The sequence below is a fragment of the Drosophila melanogaster genome, chromosome 3R, assembly GCF_000001215.4.
Source record: "Drosophila melanogaster chromosome 3R".
Taxonomy (NCBI): domain Eukaryota; kingdom Metazoa; phylum Arthropoda; class Insecta; order Diptera; family Drosophilidae; genus Drosophila; species Drosophila melanogaster.
Genome location: NT_033777.3, coordinates 24,318,539 through 24,341,293, shown reverse-complemented (window position 1 = coordinate 24,341,293; position 22,755 = coordinate 24,318,539). Strand labels below are relative to the sequence as shown.

Here is a 22,755-nt window from a genome sequence, read left to right as displayed (position 1 = left end):
ATGGAAATGGGAGCCCACCGAGTTTCCCCAATATGTTTATCTATTATATAACTTTATCAGCTCTTAATTATGCTGTAAAAGTTGTCGGCTTTATGATCAGTGGCCGGCAACCATCACCTATTTATGGGTAGTTATAATCATTTATGGCCACCATCGAATATTGTGCTGTCCAACCCACGGGGATCTGCTTTAAGCCGCAACTTTAAAGCCGTTGTCCTGGCCACTGCATTTTGCTCCACGGATGCGTAAGCATAGTAATCTTCGGTTTATGAGACTGGGATTTGCAGGCGAAGCGTTGCAATTAATTTGAATTTGTGCGTGTTTCGCATGCCAAGTTAGTTCCCCGATAAGAATTTCGACTGTGACGTCAGGAGATGAGTATCTTGGAGTGGGATGACCACGATGCACATATAAACTGGGCTTGGACCGGGAAAATTCGAATTAAGCAAGAAGGAAATCTAATTTGCCTTCCTTTTGTTATAGTCAGCGTGACTAATGCAGTGAGAAGATAGAGAATTTACCATAAAAAGCATAGTCATAGTTACGAGTGTCATTTAAAAATTAGAAATTAAAAATATAATAGAGTTTTATTTTTCAACAAAAGAAATGAAATGCATATGTACGCTTTATTAAACTATTTGTATAATTGTGTTTGCCTTATGACTATATGTCATTGTTTGCCTCTAGAAATACCCACACAAAATGGACTTTGCTAATATAATAAGATAGAATTGGATTTGATTACTTATGGATAATGCACTCCACGATGCCCACCAACGTTAAGCCCACTAATTGGGTTATGGTTGGCTGCCTGACATTTGCTGTCCATCTTTGATGTGGACAAATCCTGCCCAAATAATGCAATGCCAGTGCCATATGCGAACTGCGAAATGTGGGGTGTTGGTTATTCGAAAAAAATCCACACTTTGCTGGCCCAACAATGTGTCGCGAAATTTGCACAAAATTTGAATAAACTGATTGGGTGTCAGTTGTACGCGAATAGTGCGTCAGTGCGCCAGGGAGGAATTGGAAAGTGGATAATGGGCGAATGGGCGCGAATGGGTCACCATGTAGGCCATCGATTAACATTTAAATTATTTTCGCCACTTTGCGGCCTACGCAGATAAGCGGAGGAAAACCCCCAGCCAAACTGGCTTACATTTTATTTACTTCTTGGGAATCGTATCGTACAAGCTAAGGTTAAGGTTGAGGGTCCTTGCAACCCATCAGTCGAGTAACTTGGCCACAATCGGATCCGGTGCGGTCATGGCATAGCCCAACTGGTTCAGAGCCCTCCGGATCTCGATGAACACGCTGGCATCATCGATAGTCGCCGGCAGGACAACGCGCTCATTGCGGGCAAAGTCCGCCATCGCCTTGCGCATCGTCTTACCGGATCGAGTGCGTGGCAGGTTGTTGACGGACGTGACCAGCCGGAAGGCGGCTATGGGGCCTACGACGTCGCGGATCAGCTTGATGATCTCCGTCGACAGCTTGGCATCGGTCTTCTTGCAGTTCTCCACCGGAATGTACAGGCACAGTGGTACCTGTCCCTTGGTGGCCTCGGGCACCCCGAAAACGGCCACGTCCACGACGTCCGGATGCCGAAGCACGGCGTCTTCCAGGCTAGAGGTGGACAAGCGATGGCCAGCCACATTGATTACATCATCGTCGCGAGCTGTCACAAAGATATAGCCACGTTCGTCCTTGTAGCCCGCATCCATTGTATCATAGTAACCCTAAGTGTAAGATAAAATAAAGTATCTTTAAGATTTCAGATATAAGCCATACACTATACTATAGTAACTAAATGATATTTAACAAGTTGTGGGAATTGCTTTTGGTGACTTACCGGAAACTTTTGAAAGTAAAGCGTGCGGAAGAGCTCTTCGTTTTTGTAAAGAGTGGCCATGTTTCCGGGTGGCAGTGGTAGCTTAAGAGCAATCCTGCCCAGCTCCGAGGTCTGCGCCTCGCTGCCGTCCGCTTTCAGGATCTTGACTGCAAGAGAGATGTCCCAGGACTTAAATCCTCACTCAGCCAAGCTAACTGGAGCATCACTCACCGTCGTAGCCCATGAGTGGCAAGCCAGTGGAGTAAGTGGGCGGACTGAGGTTCTGCTGGAAGCCCAGGCATGTGGCGGTGACCGCGGAACCAGTCTCCGTCTGCCACCAGTGGTTGAGCACGGGCACCTTGAAGGTCTTCTCGATCCAGGACTTGGTCTCGTAGTCGCAGTGCTCGCCGGCAATGAAGATGGCACGCAGCGACTTCATGGAGTACTGTCGCCCATAGCTGATGTCCGGATCAGCACGACGGATAACACGGAAGGAGGTAGGTACCGAGAAGATCGAGCGCACCTGGTATTGGTCGATGATCCTGAATATAGGTACAATTAATATGTGTAAGAAACAAGGTGGGGCATAACCACTCACCTAAAGTACTGACCCGGGTCAGGAGTACGGTCCGGTTTACCCTCGTACATAACACTGGTGGCTCCGAGGCAGAGTGGACCGTAGCAGATGTACGAGTGACCCACCACCCAGCCCATATCTGAGGCCGCCCACCAGGTGTGGCCAGGATTGATGCCATAGAGAGTTCTCAGCGTGTACACCAGAGCAACCAAGTGACCTCCGATGGTGCGAAGTACTCCCTTGGGCTTATCCGTCGTTCCAGAGGTATAGAGGATATACAAAGGATCGTTGGCCTCGATGGGAACACAGGCTATGGGCCGCTCGCCCTCCGCCATCTTAAGAATATCCGACCAGAGCACATCCGTCAGAGGATCCAGTTTGGTGGTATCTGGCGAAACATTATCACGCCGAAAGATTATGTTACGCTGCGGTGGTCGCCATCGCGACATGCTAATAGCTGAATGAAGGATGTCCAGGTAGGGCACCACTTTGCCCGGCTCCACGCCCACATTGGAGGCGATCACCAGTTTTGGTTCCACATGTTCGATGCGCGAGCAGAGTTCGCGGGCAGCGAAGCCACCGAAGACCACGGAGTGAATCGCACCCAGACGCACAATTGCCAGCATGGCAATGATGGTCTCCGGGATGAGGGGCATGTAGATCACGACGCGATCACCTTTGACCACGCCCAATTTGGCCAGGCCGCCTGCCAGCAGAACGATCTGGTCATACAGCTCCTGATAGGTAACCCGACGCAGTGTGCCAGTCAAGGGGCTGTCATGGATTAGGGCCACATTGGAGCCGCGGCCGGCCAGTATGTGGCGATCAATGGAATTGTAGCAGGCATTCAGGTAGCCACCCACATACCACTTGGTGAATGGCGGATTACTGTTGTCCAGTACCTTCTCCCATGGCCGATCCCAGTCGAGCAGGTTACCCTGCTCCTCCCAAAATGCAGCCGGATTCTGAACACTCTGGCGATAGGCCTTCAAGTAGAGAGGATCGTGAGCCTCCACCGGCATGCCGCATACAGATTCACCTGCGGAAAAGGTATAGCAGCAGGTGACCATTAGATGGGCGGGTTCATTGTTTCCTCTATTGGGTTAATCGCTGCTTTTAATTAGGCTATCAAACTAAATTACAAACCTTCCACTCCATACCACCTTACACACACCAGGCACATTGAATTTTAAATTTTCCAAATGTCGCGGTCACTCAACTGATTTCTATATACCCAACCTGGCACCCATGTACTGCACATATGCGTCGGGTGTGCGGCTCACCCAGACGCCGAGCATAATCCACACGTGATTGGCGATGGATATTGGACCTAAAAGCCTCCTTGTTGAATAAGCTAATCGAATTCATTAATATTTAGTGCCGACAGTTTGGGCGCACAACTAAACACTAATTAATCACTTCAAAGTCGCATCGAAAGTTCATTATTTTAATTGGCGAGCAGTGGTTTAAAACACAATATTTATCACCTTGAACTCTTGTGCATAAATTATCTATCTATCTACATCGCACTGCAAGAATCCAAGAATATTGTAAAAAGTTGGACTCCACTTAGATAGTTTTTGGAAAATTCGAAAATCTATAGAATTCATTTAGATCACAACGAAAGTTGGCATATTAGTTTTCCAAGCACTTTATTTGATGTTCTAAAAGTTGTTTATTTTAACTGATGTTTTCAATATGCGTATTAAAATATGTGTACCGATATAAATATATGTTCCGCAAAAATCACGCGATTACTCATTGATTAAATTTTTTAGCCTTTTCATATGAATTTCGAAACCTTTTTCGACTTACTGCCTTCGTAGTTCACTGCACTAGGACCGGGTTCCATTGTAACTTTGTATAACTTCCGTTCTTGTATATATTCAAGTCAAGTTAATGTATATATGTATTTATTATATATATTCTTTTTGAATTTTTTGGATCAAACGAGCTCAGCACAACCGTCGCACTGTAGTCGAAACTTTGCAATGGGTCTGGAGAATGTAGAACGCAAGTTGGAAACCAAAACCTTAAACAAAACACCCGATCAAAGGTATGCTTTCGAAACTCTCCGAGATCGGCAGAGCCGGAACGGTGGAAAAGGTTTACGAAACGGAGCGGAATTTAAAAACCTTACATTTTATTTATACGAAATGATTGTAGTTACACATCTTCAGCGTAGTCTAGTTCCACATAAGCAAAGATCCAAAGAATTACTTCTTTTTCTTATCCTTCTTTGTCTTTTTCGATGGAGGTGCCGCAGAAACCGCTTGGCTATCAGTTCCTTCGGTGGTCGTTTCCACGCTGAAGCCCTTGATGTACGGCTTGACCAGCCGGAAGATCAGCTTCTCGTGCTGCACATTGCTGGAATCCAGGCTAAGACGAACCGTGACTGGATCAAAGGAGTGGAACACCACGTCACCGCAACGCTGTGTATGATCCTCTTCGTTGAAGGTGAAGACAATCTCGCTCTTGACGCGCTCCACACCGTCCTTGCCATCCTTGTCCGACTTTAGATACAAAGTGCCTTCCAGGCCATACTTGGGGATTAGCACTTGCAGAGCATTCTTGCGCACAAATAGCACATATCTAGGGATGGGTAATAATTGAAAAGAATGTTGCCCACTAGTGGTTTCTTCGACTCACCCTTCCTCATCCTCCTCCTTGCCGCGGAAAAAGAGATGCGTGTTGAGGGCCACTGATGCGCGACCAGCGTACTGAGCCATTTTGTGGCGGTAGTTAAGATTATGACACAGCTCCTCATTTGACTTTCGGTCCAATAGCTGGGCATAGGTGCTATCCGCGCCGATTGAGGCGGCCAGCAGGCGATGTACCATAATGTCGGAGTAACGACGAATGGGCGACGTAAAGTGCGTGTAGATGGGAGCAGCCAGACCGTAGTGGAAGAACTCCTCCTTCTGCAGACTGCCGCTGATGAAGTACACTGCCTGCATCATACAGCGTGTGGTGAGGATGCGGATCATTGTGTTAAAGTACGGATTATCCGCCTTGACACACTTGTCCAGTGAATGCGACAGCTCCAGTCCCGAATTGATGTCCACCTGGAAGCCCTGGTAGCGCGCAGACTTTACCAGCGGATCGAAATTGGTAGGCGGTGGCCGAGGATGGCGACGCAGAACAGCGCACTCGGAGAACTCCGTTGCGATATGCTCGGCCACCGTGATGTTGGCCAGCAACATGAACTCCTCCACCATGGAATTCGTCTCGCGCATCTGCTTCACCTCCACCTCGAGTGGTTCGTGTGTCTCGCTGTCCACCTGGAAGCGGATCTCCGGGGAGGCAAGGACAAGGGCTCTGTAAATTATGGATGCCTTAGTTCACTTGATTACGAGGTGTTAATATAATCTTACCCATTATCCATTCGTCGCTTTTTCAGTATTTTGGCCAACCGATTAAGATTTCTCAGGGACTTGGCTATTTCATTCTGTTGCGTGGCATCGTCGATGATATTCTGCGCTTCCTCGTAGGTCATGGCACGCTTCGATTTGATGACGCTCTTGTGGAAGCGTTTGCTTAACACATTTGCTTCATTGTCCACTTCCCACACGCAGGAGAAGGCGAATCGCTCAACACCGCCAACCAATGAGCAGAGATTTGAGCTGAGTAACTCGGGTACCATGTCGATTCGTTTGCCCACCAAGTACACGGTGGTTCCCCTGGCCGCTGCCTCCATGTCCAGTGCGTTTCCTGGACGAATAAAGTGACTTACGTCGGCTATGTGAACGCCCACTTCCAGATTGCCGTTCGGTAGTTCCTTGCAGTGCAAAGCATCATCGATATCCGTGCAGCCCGGGGGATCCACAGAGCAAATGTACAGATCCCTCAGATCCACACGCTTGGAATAGTCCTCGTCAGTAATTGTCCAGGGCATTTTCGGCAAGAAGCTAAGCACTTCGTCCGAGAACTTGCAGTGCGGGACGTCGTGCTCCAGCAGGATAACCTCGTTCTCGGTGGCCATGTCTCCGAGCGGTCCCAGGGAGCGCACAAAATGTCCATGTGGGTAGCGCGAGTTGCGCGGCCATGTGTCAATCGTTACGATGATGCGCTGGTTCTGCAGCATTGCTGCCTGTCGCGTTTCGATACGGATGCGCGGAATCTTACGGTCGGCGGGCACAAAGATGTGCCGATTTGTATCCTCTATTAAGCTAGGCTGCAGGATGCCGCAATACTGTCGCCATTTCCGTCGCACAATACCGACAATTCGCCCTGTGGGCGTGCGCTCTGCGGATAAGGCAGCGGCACGCACCTGATTCAACATCTCATTTTCATCCTTGGCCCTTTCCTCGCTGGGCACTTCATCGGCATAGACATTCTTCTCCTCCAGTACAATTTCACTGGGTGCTGACCACTCCGCCTCGGGCAAAAGCTCCACGGCCACCAGGTCGCCATCCACGGCCCGATTAAGAGACTCGCGTCCTTGGATAAGGATCTATTAAACAGAAATCGTATTGTGAAGCGTATGCCAGGGAAGATATTTAGCGTTTTAACTTACCCCCTTTTCGAATTTCTCTACATTGACGGTGCCCTCCAAGTAGTTTTCCCTGGATGCCTGAAAAGTGCCCTGTAGTAGCTTATTTTGGCGCAGTCCTTCCAGCAGCTCCTTCATGCTGAGATGCGGCGGGTACTGGGGCAGACCATTCTTCTCGCTGTCGAATGTTTTGTGCGACAGCTTATCCATCAGAAGTGGAAAATCCTCGAGAGATTTCACGTACTCCGCTGCTGTGGTCACCAGAATACCTTCTGCTTCGGCCTTAGCACGATTGGCAGCATCATCTGTGAGCAGAACAACTCGCGTAGCAGCTTTGCCACTGCGCTCGAACTCTTTAGAGGATTGCGAGGCCTGCAGGTGATCATCGTACCACTTGGTGGCCAGACGAATGGCCCGATCATTGCGATCATTGGCGGTCTCATCTGGTTCGCGATCAGCATAGGTTTCCCTAGAAGAAGCACTATATTATAAAGGTTTCCCAAGAAAATCCATTAACCCACTTGTGGTGCTCGTTGACGAACACATAGAAGTTCCTGGTGCGGTCGTGGACGATCTCATTGAATCGCTTGTAAATGGCGGAGCTCCTGTGCTTCACCTCGTTGAGCACGGTGGTCAGAACGACTACGTTGCGCAAAACATCCTCCTCCAGCACGTCGATCTGGTCCAGAACCACATTTGTGTCCAAAACGAGATAGTGCGGGAATTTGAAGAGGGTGCTCTTATTCGCGTGCTGCGAGGTGAGCTGGTATACCTCGTTTTGGAAACACTCCCGGCACAGCTCGGAGCCGCAGCCGATGTCGTCGCGCAGATAGTGCTCCCGTACAATCTTCAGAATGTTGCCGCGCTTGGTTTTACGCGTAAATTCGCGTAAAGTTTGCATTTTGTTGAACCGCGTTCGAATTGTTACACCTTCACATGTGTGCCGGAATAGGGAGGCCCGTGCATGATTCGACTGCGGTATTATCTGCCTAAGGCCTGTTCACACTGCAGCCGCAATGGTCACAGTGGTTTGAGTCTACGGACTGCCCCGTATCTTAAGGTATAATTTAGTACCATTTATTGAACTGATTTTCTATATCGGCGCTTAGCACGTGTAGAACGCACGTTGCTCAAATTTTGTTATTTAAAACGCTAAATTACACAGCTCCCGGATGGTGCCGAACGAGAAAAGCTTTCCCCGAGGCGGGACAATCCACAGCGAAGTCAAAACCGACGACGTGAGCCTGAATATCGTGAGTTTAGCCAGCGAAATATCCGAGATCTTTGTACATACTTTTCTGTCCCACAGGTTTTCGGTGCCTCGCAGAAGAAGGTGAAGAAGGCGCCGAAAGTAAAAGAGAACCTTCTGAGCTACGAAACCGAGGAACAAAATGGCCAACTGGAGGCCTTCTCCGCGGAAACGCTCAATATGGACACGCTGCAGGAGGACATGCTGGTCATGGGAGTGGTCAAGGAGTTGACAGCCACCGCACTGCAGATCGCTTTGCCCGGTCGGATGTTCGCCCGCACCTTGGTGGCGGATATATCCGACGCCTACACCCGTGTGGCCAAGGCGGCCATGTCCGGAGACACCAGCGAGTACCACGACCTTACCGAGCTCTTCCAGTTGGGCCGCATCGTCTACGGCAAGGCCATCAAAACAGAAAAGCTGGACACCGGTCGGGTTAGCCTGCTCCTTTCCCTCAAGCCGGCCGATGTGCACGGTAATCTGCATCACAAGAGCATTAAGAAGGGTTTCATCTTCTCTGGCGCCGTGGCGGAGGCTCTGGAGCACGGCTATGTCATCGAGTCGGGAGTACAAGGACTTCAGGCATTCGTGCCATGCGAGAAGCCAGCTCAGAAGCTACACGTGGGGCAGTTGGCTTTCCTAAAAGTCAAAACCGTTCATCACGACACCCACCAGAGCACCTGCACCTGTGTCCAGGTGGAGCAGGACCAGCTGCGCATCAAGAGTCAAAACGAGACGAATCTCGACTACATTCTGCCAGGCAGCATTGTAAAGTTTAAGGTGGCCAAGCATCTGAAGGATGGCCTCAAAGGCAGCATCATGAATGAATCCTTTAGTGCCTACGTCAACGAACATCATCTAGCTAACGCTTTGGATACTTTGGATGCCTACGAGCTGAATGAGGATTACAATGCCAGGGTACTCTACGTGATGCCCCTAACCAAACTAGTGTACTTAACTCTTAATCTGGATATCAAAACTGGAGCTGCAGTAGCAAAAGATCAGGATGAGGAAGAGCAGGAGGTAGAGCCCATAAAGGTGGGTTCCGTGGTGGAAAAAGCCAAGGTTCTGCGCTTGGGCAGCGGTGGCGTGGTACTGCTTCTTAATAAGAAACTAAAGGGCATTATCTCATACGGTTCAATCAGAGGCAATTTCAAGGGAAATTATGACAAGGACGAAGTATTGTCCAAATACGGAAGAAAAACGAAGCATAAGGTTCGCATCCTAGGATACGATGTCATCGAATCCTTGTACTACTGCTCCGATGATCCCAACGTGGTCAACGAAAAGCTGTTCTGCCTGGAGGATATTAATGCCGGCGATCTGGTCACAGCGAAAATATTCAAGAAGGATGACAAGATCAAGGGCTGGTCGGTGAGGATCGGCAAGGTCAACGGAATACTGGAACAGTTCTATCTGGCACCCAATGTCCGCTACGATGTGGGTCAGTCGTTGAAGTGCCGCGTCCTAGAAGTTAATGCCGAGCGAAAAATCTGCTACGTGAGCAATCGTGCCGAGTATTTGGGCAAGGGAATTAAAATTCTGACTGATTATGCGTCCGCTCACGTTGGAAACGTCTATATGGGCACAGTAGTCCGATGTGAGGACACTTACGTCCTAGTGAAGTTCGGCAACGGCATCAAAGGAGTTTTGCACAGGCAGAATCTAAAGGAAAATAGCTCATTTTTCGAGGGACAAACAACTAAGTTCCGCATCCTAACACGCAACAAGGACCAAATCACTTTGACTTTGCCGGAGGACAAGTTCCAGCTTGGTGAGATCTGTCCCGTTGAGATAACCAATGCCTTAGACGCTGGACTGGAAGTTAAAATCACCTTCGCCGCCGAAGATGACGAAGAGGATGAAGATGGGAATCCAAAGCTGGAGGAGTTTGTGGGCCTAATTCCACTGCGATTGTTGTCGGATCACCTGGAGCTGCTGCACGCCCAAATGCGGGTCCATCCCGCTGGCTCTTACACCGATGCGGCCTGCATTATGCAGAACATCTTCAGCTTACGAGATGTCCCCTACTTCAGTGGCCAGCTCACCAAGGATTGGCAATCGGTTCAAGTGGGAGACATAATACGCTCTTATGTGAAACACGCCACCGACCAGGTGGTGGACCTCATGGTGTGTGTTCGCAACTACAATAAGCCGGTAAAGGTTCACGTCAAGATGCTTCGTCTGAATGCCGTGAAAAATGCGCCCGTCGAGCTAGTTCCTGAGCAACTGCTATGGGTAAAGGTACTCAGCAAGGAGGTGGAAACTAAGACTCTAACAGTTTCAGCAAAGCTTACGGATGTCTGGAGCGGGGATCTTAGTGACACTGCAAAACTGGTCGAAGGGTAGGTCTAAAATAAAATCTTATTGAGTTCATTAATTAGTTATTCTTTGAATTTCTTTACAGCTATTTAAATGAAGTTGCGCAAATAAAGGCAGGCCTTGAGGAAGCCTCCGCCCCTATTTCAAAATACTCCGTTGGGGAGAAAATCAACGTGGTGTTCAAGGGCATTGATGCGACCACCAATGACTGGGTCTACACAGTGGAAGGCAATGGCAAGGTGTCCGCCCTGCTGCTCTCCAGTTTGGTTGGAACTGCCAAAGCTCCTGAGATGGGTAGCAAGCACGAGGCAGTTATTCTATGGATTGAATACTCCAGCGATGTGCTACTCATCAGCAACAAGAAGCTGGACATTGCGCATATTTCACCAAGCGGCGAACTATCCACGAATCTGATCGGAAAGGCTGGCATGAAGGCCAAGGTGCTGTTAAAACTGGAGTCCGTAGCAGTGTGCTCGCTTAAGAAGGGCACAAACCCGTTGGTCATCTGTCCAATTCGGTTGCACCCCAACGATATCGAAAATTCTGGAAGTGCCGAGTTGCGCCAAGGAGATTTCTGCAATATAGCCTTCATCCATGACAAACTCCATATCGCAGTGCCAGAGACTGTTTGGCGCCTCTGGAGGGGAGTGAAGAGAACGGCGGGCACAGAGGTCGCCCCTGTAAAAGCTAAGAAGGCAAAAGTAGAGGAGTCACCTAAACAAAAGAAGACTACAATTGAGGAGACCTCTGCACAGAAGAAAGTCAAAGCGAAAGCTAAAGTGGAAACTAAAACGGAAGCGAAAGCCATACCTACCAAGCGAAAGGCAGAAGTGGTAGAAAAAATTACCAATGGCCAAAAGAAGACTCAACCCCTGACCAATGGAATTGTGAAAGAGAAACCTAAGCAGAATGGCAAGCTCTTCTTTGAAGATAAAACTCCAGCCAAAAATGCCAAGTCTGAGACACCCAAAAGCAATGGAGCAGAAGGCAAGTCGCGTTTGCCCGGTGTGTCTAGTTTCTGGGAGGATGATGTGAACCAGTCCAAGGAAGGGTCCAGCGACGAAGACGAGGAGCTGAATGTGGCGGAAACACAAAAAAATGCAGCCAAAAAGAAACGGCTCAGCGCCAAGGAGAAGGCCAAGGCGGAGATCAAGGAAGAGCAGCGACTGCGGGAGATCGAGGAGCGCAATGCGGATCCCAAGGCACGTCTGGAGACAATCGACCAGTACGAGCGCCTTGTGATTGCCCAGCCAAACAACAGTATATCCTGGCTGAAGTACATCGCTTTCCTTTTGTCCAACACAGAGATTGAAAAAGCTCGCGCCTTAGCTCGCAGGGCGATATCCACGATATCCTTCCGGGAAACACAGGAACTGAGGAACATGTGGAGCGCCTTGCTAAACATGGAACTCGTCTACAGCAACAACTTCGATGATGTGCTCAAGGAAGCCCTAAACTGCAATGATCCTTTGGAGATTTACATTAGCGTTGTAGACATCTTAAAGAAGAACAAGAGAAAGGACCGCCTTTCCTCCGTGCTGACCACAGTACTCAACAAGTTTAAAACGGAGCTCAGGGTGTGGCCCGTGGCCGCCGAGGCGTACTTCTGGCTGGGCAAGTCTGACCAAGTTCACAATCTGCTCCAGCGCGCATTGCGGGCCTTGCCAAATCAAGAGCGTAAGTTTACTTTAATTAAAATGTAACTTGTTTTAATTTTATATAACCATTGCAGACATCCCCTGCATTGTGTCCTTTGCCAAGTTGTATGCAAAGCACGATAACAATGACATGGCGCAGACGCTGCTCGATGATGTAGTCACTTCCTATCCCAAACGAATCGACATCTGGTCGGTATATGTGGACATGCTAATCAAGGCGGGTCTAATCGATTCCGCGAGGTGAGTTTGATAGCTATGCTATGTAAACAGAAAAGTTGTCTTATTAACTAAATTTTTTTTATTTTAGAAACGTTTTGGAGCGTGCCGTGGTGCAAAAACTGAAGCCGAACAAGATGCAAGTCATATACAAAAAGTATCTGCAGCTGGAGGAGAATCACGGCACGGATGCAACGGTGGCCAAGGTCAAGCAGCAGGCCGAACAGTGGGTGAAGAACTACGCCAAGACGGTCAAGTAGTTTCATCATGCCCCACCTTTTTAGTTTGTAGGATTAGGAGTAAGATCAAGAGTTACATACAGTGTTTTTCATGATACTTTATTCTAAAACTATTTTAAATGAAGTGTGATTCCGAGTGCTACCTTTAAATATATATGTATGATAGTACCTATATATTATAGAAATACATATAAAACGTTGCTTTGGCCATGCCCCCTACACATAGAATGTAGGACTGATGCCAATATTCAACTTAAGACTTGAACATTAATTGAACATATTCTGCCACGGTGTATGATGGATATGGGCTAACACTTCACGGTTGGGGTTACGGATTTGACGGATCGGGGTGGGTTGGGTGTGGGACAATGACCGTAGCGGTGACACTGACATTACAATGAGAAGTGACGTGATTTACTCTTACATATTAATCAATAATAAGAAATAAGACTCTAGCAAATGTTACAAAGGTTTGTTGATTTAGCAATTAGATTTAATTTATACATAAAACAGTCTGCGGTCACTCCTTGAAGATACCGCGCGCCTTGGCAGACGGCTTGCGCACCCTGCCTCTGCTGCTAACGTTCACCTGCTGTTCTTCCGAGTCCACCGAAGTACCGTCCTCTTCTTCCTCCTGGTCCCGCTCGGTGGAGGCCTGTGATCGCTCCTGAGAGCTGGCATGAGCGTCGCCGTTACGGATTCGTTTACTCCGATGGGAATATCCAGCCGCCGCCTCTTCCTCCTCGGACTGCTCATTGTAGCGCGGTCTCTTTTGGTTGCGCCCGGCTCGCTGGTTTCCACCCCGGTTGGCGCGACGACTCCGCGGCACAACATAGTCATCATCGTCATCGTTGTCGTTCGCGATGGAGTTATTGGATGGCGGGCGACGTGTGCGTCGCAGCGGACGCTCCTGAGTTGTTGCGGAGGAGGAGGAGGTTTTTGCCTTTCGCCTCGGACGACCATTGCTGGGCGATACGTAGCTGGTCAGCGGCTGATTGTCTTCCGAGTCGGAGTCTTCATCCTCATCTTCGTAGCTCTGCGAGCTAGAGCCTCCATCAGTGCCCTCATCGGAAGCAGCAGCCTCCTCTTCCTCATGATCCTCGTCGTGCGAATTCGCCTGGCTAGCGCGACCACGCAGACGCCTTGTAACCACGTTGCTCGCACTGTTGCTGTTCGTGGTAGAGGTGGGTCGCCGGTGATTGGCTATGGCTGAGAGCAGACGCGAGTTTTCCAGGACATCTAGACTGGTATCCAACTCGTCGGCATTTCGTTGGTGGCGTGAAAGAATGCGGCGCGGTGCCCTCGATGAATTCACGTTGCCTAGGTAGTTGTGATCGTGGGTGGAAACCGCTGGTTGTTGTTCTGCCCGTGATGCTGCGGCCGAGGACGTTGTGGAGGTGGCATGGGAACGGGTCATATGGGTATTCCGTTCTGGCGGCGAGGCTAATCGACGGCGCAGGCTCAGTGGATGAGGGGCCACTGTTGCGGTTGAGCTAGATTTTGCAGGTGATTGATAATTTTCTGCAGGAAAAAACAGTTAGCTACCGCTTATTGAAACAAATTCGAACTTACTTTGTTGATTGTTGGCCAGCGGCTCGTTGTCACTGTCGTCGTCGTCATCGTCGTCACTCTGGGCTGGACGAACGACGGTGTTGCGGTTCGTGCGTAGCTGGCGAGAAGGACCAGCAGCCGCCTGAGCCAAAGCGGCTCGGCTGGTAGAGGGCAAGTCGTCCTTTGTAGGTGTTGGCAGTATCTAAAAGTTAAGAAAGATGTATTAGAAAAATTCACTAAATTTACTTAAGGTGGCGACTAACCTCCTCGGCTTCCTCGCTGTCTTCTTCCTCTTCCTCCTCCTCCTCTTCAATATCGCTTCCACGACCCCAGTCCATTAGCGCCCTCTTGGCGCTCTGTCGCGTGGGTCTGATGACAGGAGAGTCCGTATCGGACTCGATAATGCGCCCGTTGCGCACTGGCAGGTGGTAACTGTGATCATTTTCGGCTCCAAGATGCGAAGAGGTCCTGGTTCCGTTGGCTCGAGTATTCCGTGACGGACTTTCAAGGCTGGAGTTGGCGGCAGCTGCGGCACTGGTACTTGGTCCATTGCCAATTGACCTGCTGCTTGCCGAGCGTCCCTTTCGACGTCCTATCTGGCTATCCTGTGTGCTCTCATCGTGTTGTGAGTGAGATGCAGCCTCTTCTGCGGAGCTGCCTGCTATGCGACGTGTCCGACGTGGCAAACTAGGGCCAGGTGCAGCATTGGCTGGACTTTTGTTCAAACGTCGCCTCTTGCTGGAGTGGCCATTTGTCTGCCTATTGCTGGACGGGCGTGCGGCACCTGGACGTCGCCGACTGCCGCGTCCCTCGTTGGGGTTGTAACTATCCTCGGAATCGTTGATATTGGAGTCATCGCTCAGCCGTTGCCGCTGCCTTGCCCTGCGCGTGCGTGTCTGCTGGGGCGAACTGTCATTGGATTGGGCTCTTTCCTCTTCATCGCTGCTGGCATCCGACGTGGCCTGCGCACTGGTTTCCTCCTCCTCTTCCTCCTCGCTACTGCTGCTTTTGCCTCGACGCTGTTGGGCGGCGGATGAAGAAGTCACGCGATTGGAGCCAGAGGAACTAGCACTTACGGCCACACCGTTTCGCCGACGAGAGCGCCCCCTCGTTGATGCCTCTTCCTCATCATCATCATCGTCGTCATCATCATCATCCTCCTCGTCCTCATCTTCACTGGAGTTGGCGACTGGCAATCTTCTGGCCGCTGCTGTTGGCTTTTGATTACGGCGCGTGGATCGCTCCTTTTTGACTCGCTTGTTGGGACTGCTGCTGGAACCACCGCGTCCTCCTCCACTGCTGCCGGACTTGTTTTTATTAGCGCGCCTTAATGCCGCCTTCCAGCTGGTGACCACTGTCTTGATATGCGACTCAAATAGCGCACTGAGTCGCAAGGTCATGGCATAAATCTGAAAAAAGAATTGGAAGCAAACAATCAATTAGTATTGGTTGCAAAACGGTTAAAACTATTGTGTAGCAAACAATGTTAGTATTACAAGCTGGGAGATGAGAAACCTTACCGCTAGATTATCCTACATTAGATGATAGTCACGGAGATCGTCATTCATTTGGTTAGACATTATATTAAAATGTTTTGATGGGTTATATATTTTTTAGATTTTTTTTTTGTTTTACATTTTTGATGGTCATGAGTTGGGGTGATTAATTTGAAGATCGATATTGAAGGCATGTTCACGGAAGGCAAAAGAAACGTAAAGAATAGATGGATGAGCTTGCATTTGAGGCTACGTGAGTGAGTAATGGGATGGGGTCACAACATAAACGAAAAGGCAATAGCTGAGAAAGAGGGTGGATATCTCAGTCTTAGAATGCAATAAATGACGATCTGCAACCGATCTGCCAATCTGCTCTCCACTCACCCGTGAGCGCTTGTTGGTGTTGTAGTTCTTGGAGTTTTGGAAGATCAGCCGCACATCCTTGGCAAAGTCCAACGGATCATCGTAGTTGCCGCCCAGCAGATCCTCCTTTACAGTGCGCAGATCCATTGGAGTAGCTATGATCTCCAGGTAGTCAGGGAAGTCGATGGTGTCAACGGGCTCGCGGAACGGCGCCGAATCTGTCCTCGCCCACATAAGATCAAGCAGCTGACGACAATCGGCACGCCAGTCTCCTTCCGAGTGAATTCGAGTGGATCTATAGAAGATTGGGTTGTTGAGCCATATTATTATTAGGCATTATATATATTCTTACCGCCTGGCTGAGGATACTCTTTGCCTAGCTGCTGCTGCAGCTGCTGAAGTAGTTGGCCCTGTGCTGGTCGATGGCACTACATCCGAATCTACCTCGTTCTCCGACTCGGACGAATGGTACACATCCGCAAGCTGATGGTAAACAGCAGCCACATCTATCTCATCCGGTTCCCTAGAAGACGTATATTTTAAAACAATTACCTTTTTAAACCTAAAATTCCTTCATTCACCTGATGATCCTCAAACAAAGATCTGTCACAATTCGCGAATGCTTGACGATAATTGCGTGTCGGCGATTGTACTGCTCCGCATTGGTGGCTAGGTAGCGTACATCGAACTGGGCTGAGGTTATTCTGCGGTAGAAGTGATTCTCAAAGCGAGATTTAATTGTGGTCAGGTCAATGGGATATTCGATCAAATAAGCGTAGTCTGGATATATGTTAAGGTCCACGGGGGCCAGGAAATGCTCTGCGATAGAGAGACGCATAACCTGTAAGAAAATCAATTAATAAAATAATATGATAATATTTAAATCAAATGCTTACCTGCTCCAATCCATTGATAATTCGCCTGCAGGTGCCATCGCGATCCCCTCTGTGCCATTCCTCGGACTTGGGCTGGTATAGAGTGGCGCGAATCTCCTCCGGTAGAACTGGAACAGCACCTCCCACCTCGTCCGGTACTCTTTGCTGATCGATGGGTTCCATGTCCCAGGGACTCATAAACTCATACTCTCCATTATCCCAGCGCACGCGGAAACACATGAAGGACGAGTCGGGGAAGTCAGCAGAGAGGGCGTGGCGCGATTCAATCTGACCCATCCACCAGCCATCGACAATCATGCAGCGAAACCGGTCACCAATGCTCCAGTTGCGCTGCACTGCAAGATCGAAGGTCTGCCGCAGCACTAAAAAGTCCAAAACGTCGGGCATGTCATGGTACTTGATCTTGAACGTTGTCCCCGTCATGTTGCCCTCCTCATCGATGATGGCCAACTTCAAGCAACATAATCGGGGTGGGCGGATTTCGTACTTGATTCCAATCACACGCACCAGCTCGTGGTCGCGCAGTGTGTGAAAGTTCCACGGCTCCGAGCTGTGCGAGAGCTTGTAGACCTTTTTCAGGCGGACTGCATCCAAGTACTTTGCGTGTCCTTGCCGGAAGTAGACTACCTCATCACCCATCTGGGGGTAATAGGGTGCCTTACGTGGAATCACCTCAGATAGCCACTCAGCGGGACGATAAAGCTCCGGTATCTCTCCATTTGCATCTGTGGGCGGAAACAAAACAGTTTTACGTCCAACCTTCCGGGCCGTAACCTGCCCACCTCTGGATCTGCCCGCTCGCTCATCATCGCTGCTGTCATCACTACTCCGGGGTCGCCGTGAGAGTGGCTTACGCTTGGATCGTTTTGGTGGTTCCAGATTCGGGCCAGGAGTATCCGCCACCCAGTCAGAGTAATCGGAACTGTCCGTTTCCGACTCATCGCTGCTGTCCTCTAGGTTTTCTTCCACATTCGAGTAGCTCGTGTCGCCGGACGAGTTGCTGGACACATCTTCCTCCTCTTCCTCGGGTGGCGGCGCTACCTCATCGTAGTGCTCCGGCTCCTGATCCCGAACAGCGCGGGTGCGATAAGCGGGTTGTGGCTGTCCGCCAGCTGGCTGGGGGCCACGTCTTCGTCCAGCTCTTGCGCCGCCGCCATTGCCACGTGTGTTTCGTGGCCTGCCAACGCTTCCTGGCTGCTGCGAAGATGCTGCACTGGCAGTGTTTATCATGATGGGTCGGCGTCGCATTTCGCGTTTGTACTCCTGCTTTTCAAACTGACCGGCAGAGTAAATAGTCTGCTTAAGGTTTTGCAACTGGGGATACTTCATGGGACGCACATAAGTGCGACGGATGAATTTCAGAGGCAGCGCCTGTTGGACTTGTGCCTGGCCAGGTTCGGCTGCAGGTTCTGCCGGAGGTTGAGACGGCCCTGCTTGATCCTCAACTGGCGCGGCAGCTGCGGCACCCCATCCTTGGCGAGGCGTGCTCAAACGACTACCCAGGACATTGCCACGTGACGATTGCCTGCCATTGGAGTCCGGCATTTGACGATTGGTCAAACGTTCGAAGGACTGGTTGCCGTTGGTCGGATTGGCATCATTGGCATTTACATTAACCGACTGCCGATTGGCCAAGGCTGCAATCATGCGGTCGATATGGGAGTAGTTAGCTCCCTGTGGTCCTCCAGCAGCAGCAGGGGGCAATGCGGCTGGCGGAGCTTCAGCGGGTGCAGCGGCCACAACAGCATCTCCACCTGCACCTCCATCGTCGATTACTACGCCATCCACGCCTACCGTAAGATTTGGAATCAATTGGTCTAGGCTACAGCTCTCACGACCAGGCACAAATCGTTGAAACCTTGATGGATGCGGGTTGCCATCTGCATCGACCAGGAAAGGCGGGGGCATTAGGTGCGGCATTATCTGCGTCTGCTCGTCCACCACATGGTGCTGCGCATCTCTCAATAAAGGTCGAAAATCCGTGTGAAAGAACAGCTCCGTGGGAAGCTGAAAGAATAAATACATTTAACTTTATCCTTTGAAAAATACTCCTCAATCAACTTACCATTTTGTACTTTTCAATGCACACGCCCAAACCAAAAATCAGGATGTGTCCATGCGAATCGGTGGCAGCTATCATTGTGCCATCCGGTGACCACTTTGCATCAAAGACACTGCCATGGCCTTGGCCATCGATGTCGTTAAGGAAGTTGGCCACACAAACGCCCTGCTCGATGTCCCACAGAAATACCTGGCCATCGTGCCCGGCGGAAAGCAGGACATGCTCATCTCTTGGGTTCGACTCAAGCACATAAAGCTCATCCTTGTGCCCACGCAGAACACGATGCAGCTTGGCTGACTTCGAGTCCCAGATTTTTATCTGTTTTTAAATGGGATTATTAATTATAAGTAAATGTTTAGCACGTTTTAAGACGGATGCTTACAGTAAAATCGTTTACGGCGGTGATGACATAACGGTCCGAGGCATCCCAAGCCACCATGGTTACCTTAAGCCTCTTTCCCTCCTCTGGTTCCGGGCAGCTGCAATTTAATTACAAAGCTATTAGTTTTCAGAGAATTCCTTACTAGCTAGAAACATTTTAAAGAAAATCGCACTCACCTGGCCAGACGCTCCGTCATGCATAGTTTGGAACTTTTCCACTGCTGCGACTCAAACGTCCAGATGTGTGCTGTGCCGTCCTTGCTCCCCGATATAAATCTCAGTCCACGATGCGACCACTGCACCGAGTCCACGGCATCTGTGTAAGCTTCCGTCTCCAATATTCGCTTCGGACCGTCCTCGCCCATCATATAGACGCGCACATGGTGATCGGCAGACCCAGCGGCCAGAAAAATGCCTCCTGGCGAAAAGGTGGTACACATCATCTGAGCTTGTCCGGGCCGCAGTTTCTCATGATACTGCGTTGGCTTCGGGGCAAACGTGATCTTTTGCCCGCGCGGCGTTGAGTATTGCCAGAAGGCGATCGATCCATCTGTGCTGGTAGTCACCAGATATTTCAGATCGCTACGTGGCGACGGACAAAAGTTAACCGAAGTTATCATGCCCGTGTGAGCAGACAGTACGGCGATGGGTGATGTGGTTTGCATGTCCCACACTCTTAGTATGTGATCCAATGACCCGGCAGCCAGCATCGTATTGTCCAAGTTAATGGCTATGTCTGTAATCTCGGATGAGGCGCCTCGCAGAGTGGCCAGCAGGCGGCCATCTGCCGCTGACCATATCTTAATAAGTAGATCATCGGCTCCGGTGATGATGTATCTTCCTGTGCGATCAAACAGAACACAGTACACTGAGGACAGGTGGCCCACAGTGCGACGGAGCAATTTTGTTCGGCGGTAGAGGTCCGTGGGCACGAGGAGCTTGCGACGGACTTCCCCGCCGTGTTCCCGTCCAGTTAGAACGCGATCTTTGGAAATATAAATGGGTTAGTCTCTAATATGCGAATAAAACTCTACCATGCAACTAACCTAAGTTGTGGGTCGGCTTTGTAAGGACCGAATCCGGCAGCGAGACTCCATTCAGGCGGGTGCAGTAGTCCCTTAAGGAGCGATGGCAGTAGACGGTTTCCTTGGTGCGCAGGAGGTTCTGGCGCCCAGTACCCAACAGCGAGTTGATGCCCGGAACACTGGGCGGAAGCTCGCGATCCACCAGTGGACCCAGACGACTGCATATTTCAAGCAAGTGATTGGCGCCAATGTGCTTGTACTTTCGTTCCTGCGAATTCAAAATCAAAATTTAACGTATTCCTATCGATTGGGCGATAAACGGTGCGATAGCTTCAACAACGTATGCTTGTCTCGTTCCCTCGCGCACAAGTCAAGGCAAAGTGGTGGTTGCTTGCATGTGTCTGTGCGCATGGGCATGTGTATGTGTGAGAAACCAAAATGTCGGCTGGTTGCAGCTAATTGTTAAAACTAAATTACAAAGCATTTGTTTAAAAAATTAAGATTTTTCAAAATTTACAATTTTTACGAGGGTTTTAGAATTTTTGCTTTCCACTTTAGTCTTTTACGAATTTTTGCAATTTTTTGCTGCCTTTTTAATTAAATAGTTGCTTACTTATTTGTTAATTTAACAGTCAGAATGATTGATGTCTTTAGTTGTAATGTTTTTTAAATTAACAACTTGAATTTTGATGTGCAACTTTTTCTCTATTCCCTGACACGATGACGTCACAAAGGCGAGCGAACGACTGAGACGGAAAATGCCGCAGCAGACGCACACTTACGCAAGACTTAAATGCCGATCAAAAGGCATTAAACGATAACTTTGAAAAGCTAATTGATTAATTATGAAAACACTCACCAATTCCTCAAAGGTCTGCTCATGCTCGTTTCCCTGCCAATCGAGACGACGCGGCAAAACCTGGGAATCGAAAGGTGTACGTATATATAGACGGGTGTAAATATATATGCATGCATGTATGACTCTTATCACTTGCACTCCGTGACGTCGACGATGACGTCGCGGGGGCATCCCTATGATTCCATTTCTTTTTTCATGTTTTTCTCTTCTTTTTTTAATGGACTATATATTCACGTGGCCCCAGCAAATCCACAATTCAGTCTGATTCCCAACTCTGAGACAAGCGGACGTACAAGTGGGTTTTTCGTCGTTCGCTGCCGGCAGCAGAAACAACAACAAAACCAAAACAAAGCGTATAAACAAACGCGGTTTTCTATTTTTTTTTTGGCCCCCCTCTCAATTCGAGTCCGAAATATCTGTGCCAAAAACACAGCTGCAGCACCAACAAAACTCACCTTCTTCTCTTCGAGTTCCCGGATCAAGACCTACAGTTGGATAGAATTTAGTTTCAGAATTAATGTAAATGTTTGTAAACAAAACGAAATTCCGCTCTTTTAGCGCGAAATACGATTCCAATGCGATCTCGCGCGAGCGCTGCTTTCAACCCACCTTCGCCGTCTCCTCCAGCGGTCCCGCGGCCAGGAACTTGGAAATGAGGAAGTACAGCTCTGCAAGATAGAGGATTTCACGGGTTTTAGTGCAACAAGTTGTCGAAAATGCGCTCGCTGGGAGTCGTCAATATTCCAGATATATCTGGCCAAAGGGGCCCGTGAATTTCGCTTGGCGAAACGCAGTCGAAAAAACGCAGCCATTCGATTCGAAGGGCGAGCGAAACACAGACACACATTTCACAAAGTCAAAGGGGCTGCCTTTGGTAGCCCCGTTGGACGCACTCGCTGCGCCACCGGGCGGTACGCACCTGGCTTTAGATCATCACCGGAACTGGGTTGTCTAGTTTCCATTATTCATTGCGAATTGCAGCTCCGATTATGACAAAATTGCAGTTGCTTTCTTCTAAAATTCTTTTCGCAGCTTCTTCTTCCCGTGTGACACTCGATTGCCATTCCCACCGAATGAAATGCCTTTGCGTATCGATAGTTGGTGGCGGGGCTCACAAGATGGGTATCGAGTCTTAGCCGAAGGAGCCAATTTTCGTATTTGAATTTGAGATGATGCACTGAAATGCTTCGCAGGATTCTACAATCTAAGATATTTACTTCAAATTGAGAATTTTAATTCTCAGTCAAACATATTCGTAGCCATTGGTTTGGAATTTAAGCTTATTATGAAATTTATATTTAGCTATGTGATTAAATAAACTGTTTGCAATTATTCGCTTTTAATTTTCGAATGTAATTTAATAGCTACTACACAAATTCTTGATAACTAGACTTATGATTTAATGAATAACAAGTGAAATCTTTTTATATTTTTAAATTGTCCCATTGGTGTTGATTATTTTGAAGTTATGTTGCACTTCAGTTCATGGCCATGGCCAGGAGCATTTTTAAATTTCAGAAGTTTTTAATTTGCCATTT

At 49.1% G+C, this 22,755-nt stretch overlaps 4 protein-coding genes and 2 non-coding genes across 8 annotated transcripts; 2 read left to right on the top strand and 4 right to left on the bottom strand.

Annotated features, from left to right (window-relative positions):
* Positions 1-648: 648 nt before the first annotated feature.
* CG6432 (uncharacterized protein) lies at positions 649-4,372 on the bottom strand. Of its 2 annotated transcripts, none has more exons than NM_001300573.1 (5): positions 4,224-4,372; positions 2,430-3,447; positions 2,063-2,373; positions 1,853-1,998; positions 649-1,739 (listed from the first exon to the last, which is right to left on the bottom strand). In NM_001300573.1, exons 1-5 carry the CDS (start codon positions 4,258-4,260, stop codon positions 1,227-1,229), a joined length of 2,025 nt encoding a protein of 674 aa, NP_001287502.1. In that variant the 5' UTR covers positions 4,261-4,372; the 3' UTR covers positions 649-1,226. The 2 variants fall into 2 exon arrangements, with proteins under 2 accessions (NP_001287502.1, NP_651247.1); NM_142990.2 differs by having other exon boundaries at positions 1,097-1,739.
* On the bottom strand, positions 1,999-2,062 carry mir-1015 (mir-1015 stem loop). Its single transcript, NR_048475.1, has one exon. It is a non-coding gene; the product is annotated as a mir-1015 precursor RNA (primary transcript).
* Positions 4,046-7,861, bottom strand: Dis3. 2 transcript variants are annotated; one of them, NM_142989.4, is made up of 5 exons: positions 7,422-7,861; positions 6,925-7,369; positions 5,783-6,861; positions 5,058-5,726; positions 4,046-5,000 (listed from the first exon to the last, which is right to left on the bottom strand). In NM_142989.4, exons 1-5 carry the CDS (start codon positions 7,799-7,801, stop codon positions 4,625-4,627), a joined length of 2,949 nt encoding a protein of 982 aa, NP_651246.2. In that variant the 5' UTR covers positions 7,802-7,861; the 3' UTR covers positions 4,046-4,624. The 2 variants fall into 2 exon arrangements, with proteins under 2 accessions (NP_651246.2, NP_001262910.1); NM_001275981.1 differs by having other exon boundaries at positions 4,539-5,000.
* A 116-nt stretch (positions 7,862-7,977) lies between these two features.
* Positions 7,978-12,839, top strand: Rrp5 (Ribosomal RNA Processing 5). The gene is made up of 5 exons (NM_142988.4): positions 7,978-8,153; positions 8,210-10,494; positions 10,557-12,148; positions 12,204-12,369; positions 12,437-12,839. The coding sequence occupies exons 1-5, from the start codon at positions 8,073-8,075 to the stop codon at positions 12,603-12,605; spliced, it is 4,293 nt and encodes a 1,430-aa protein (NP_651245.1). The 5' UTR covers positions 7,978-8,072; the 3' UTR covers positions 12,606-12,839.
* Positions 12,675-22,294, bottom strand: BRWD3. The gene is made up of 15 exons (NM_170139.3): positions 22,137-22,294; positions 21,827-21,885; positions 21,673-21,702; positions 21,218-21,277; positions 20,380-20,626; positions 19,511-20,318; positions 19,335-19,431; positions 18,956-19,270; positions 16,891-18,897; positions 16,576-16,835; positions 16,347-16,517; positions 16,016-16,289; positions 14,399-15,544; positions 14,157-14,337; positions 12,675-14,105 (listed from the first exon to the last, which is right to left on the bottom strand). The coding sequence occupies exons 1-15, from the start codon at positions 22,177-22,179 to the stop codon at positions 13,105-13,107; spliced, it is 6,699 nt and encodes a 2,232-aa protein (NP_732982.1). The 5' UTR covers positions 22,180-22,294; the 3' UTR covers positions 12,675-13,104.
* On the top strand, positions 21,512-22,478 carry asRNA:CR46093 (antisense RNA:CR46093). Its single transcript, NR_133441.1, has one exon.
* The last annotated feature ends 277 nt before the right edge of the window (positions 22,479-22,755 follow it).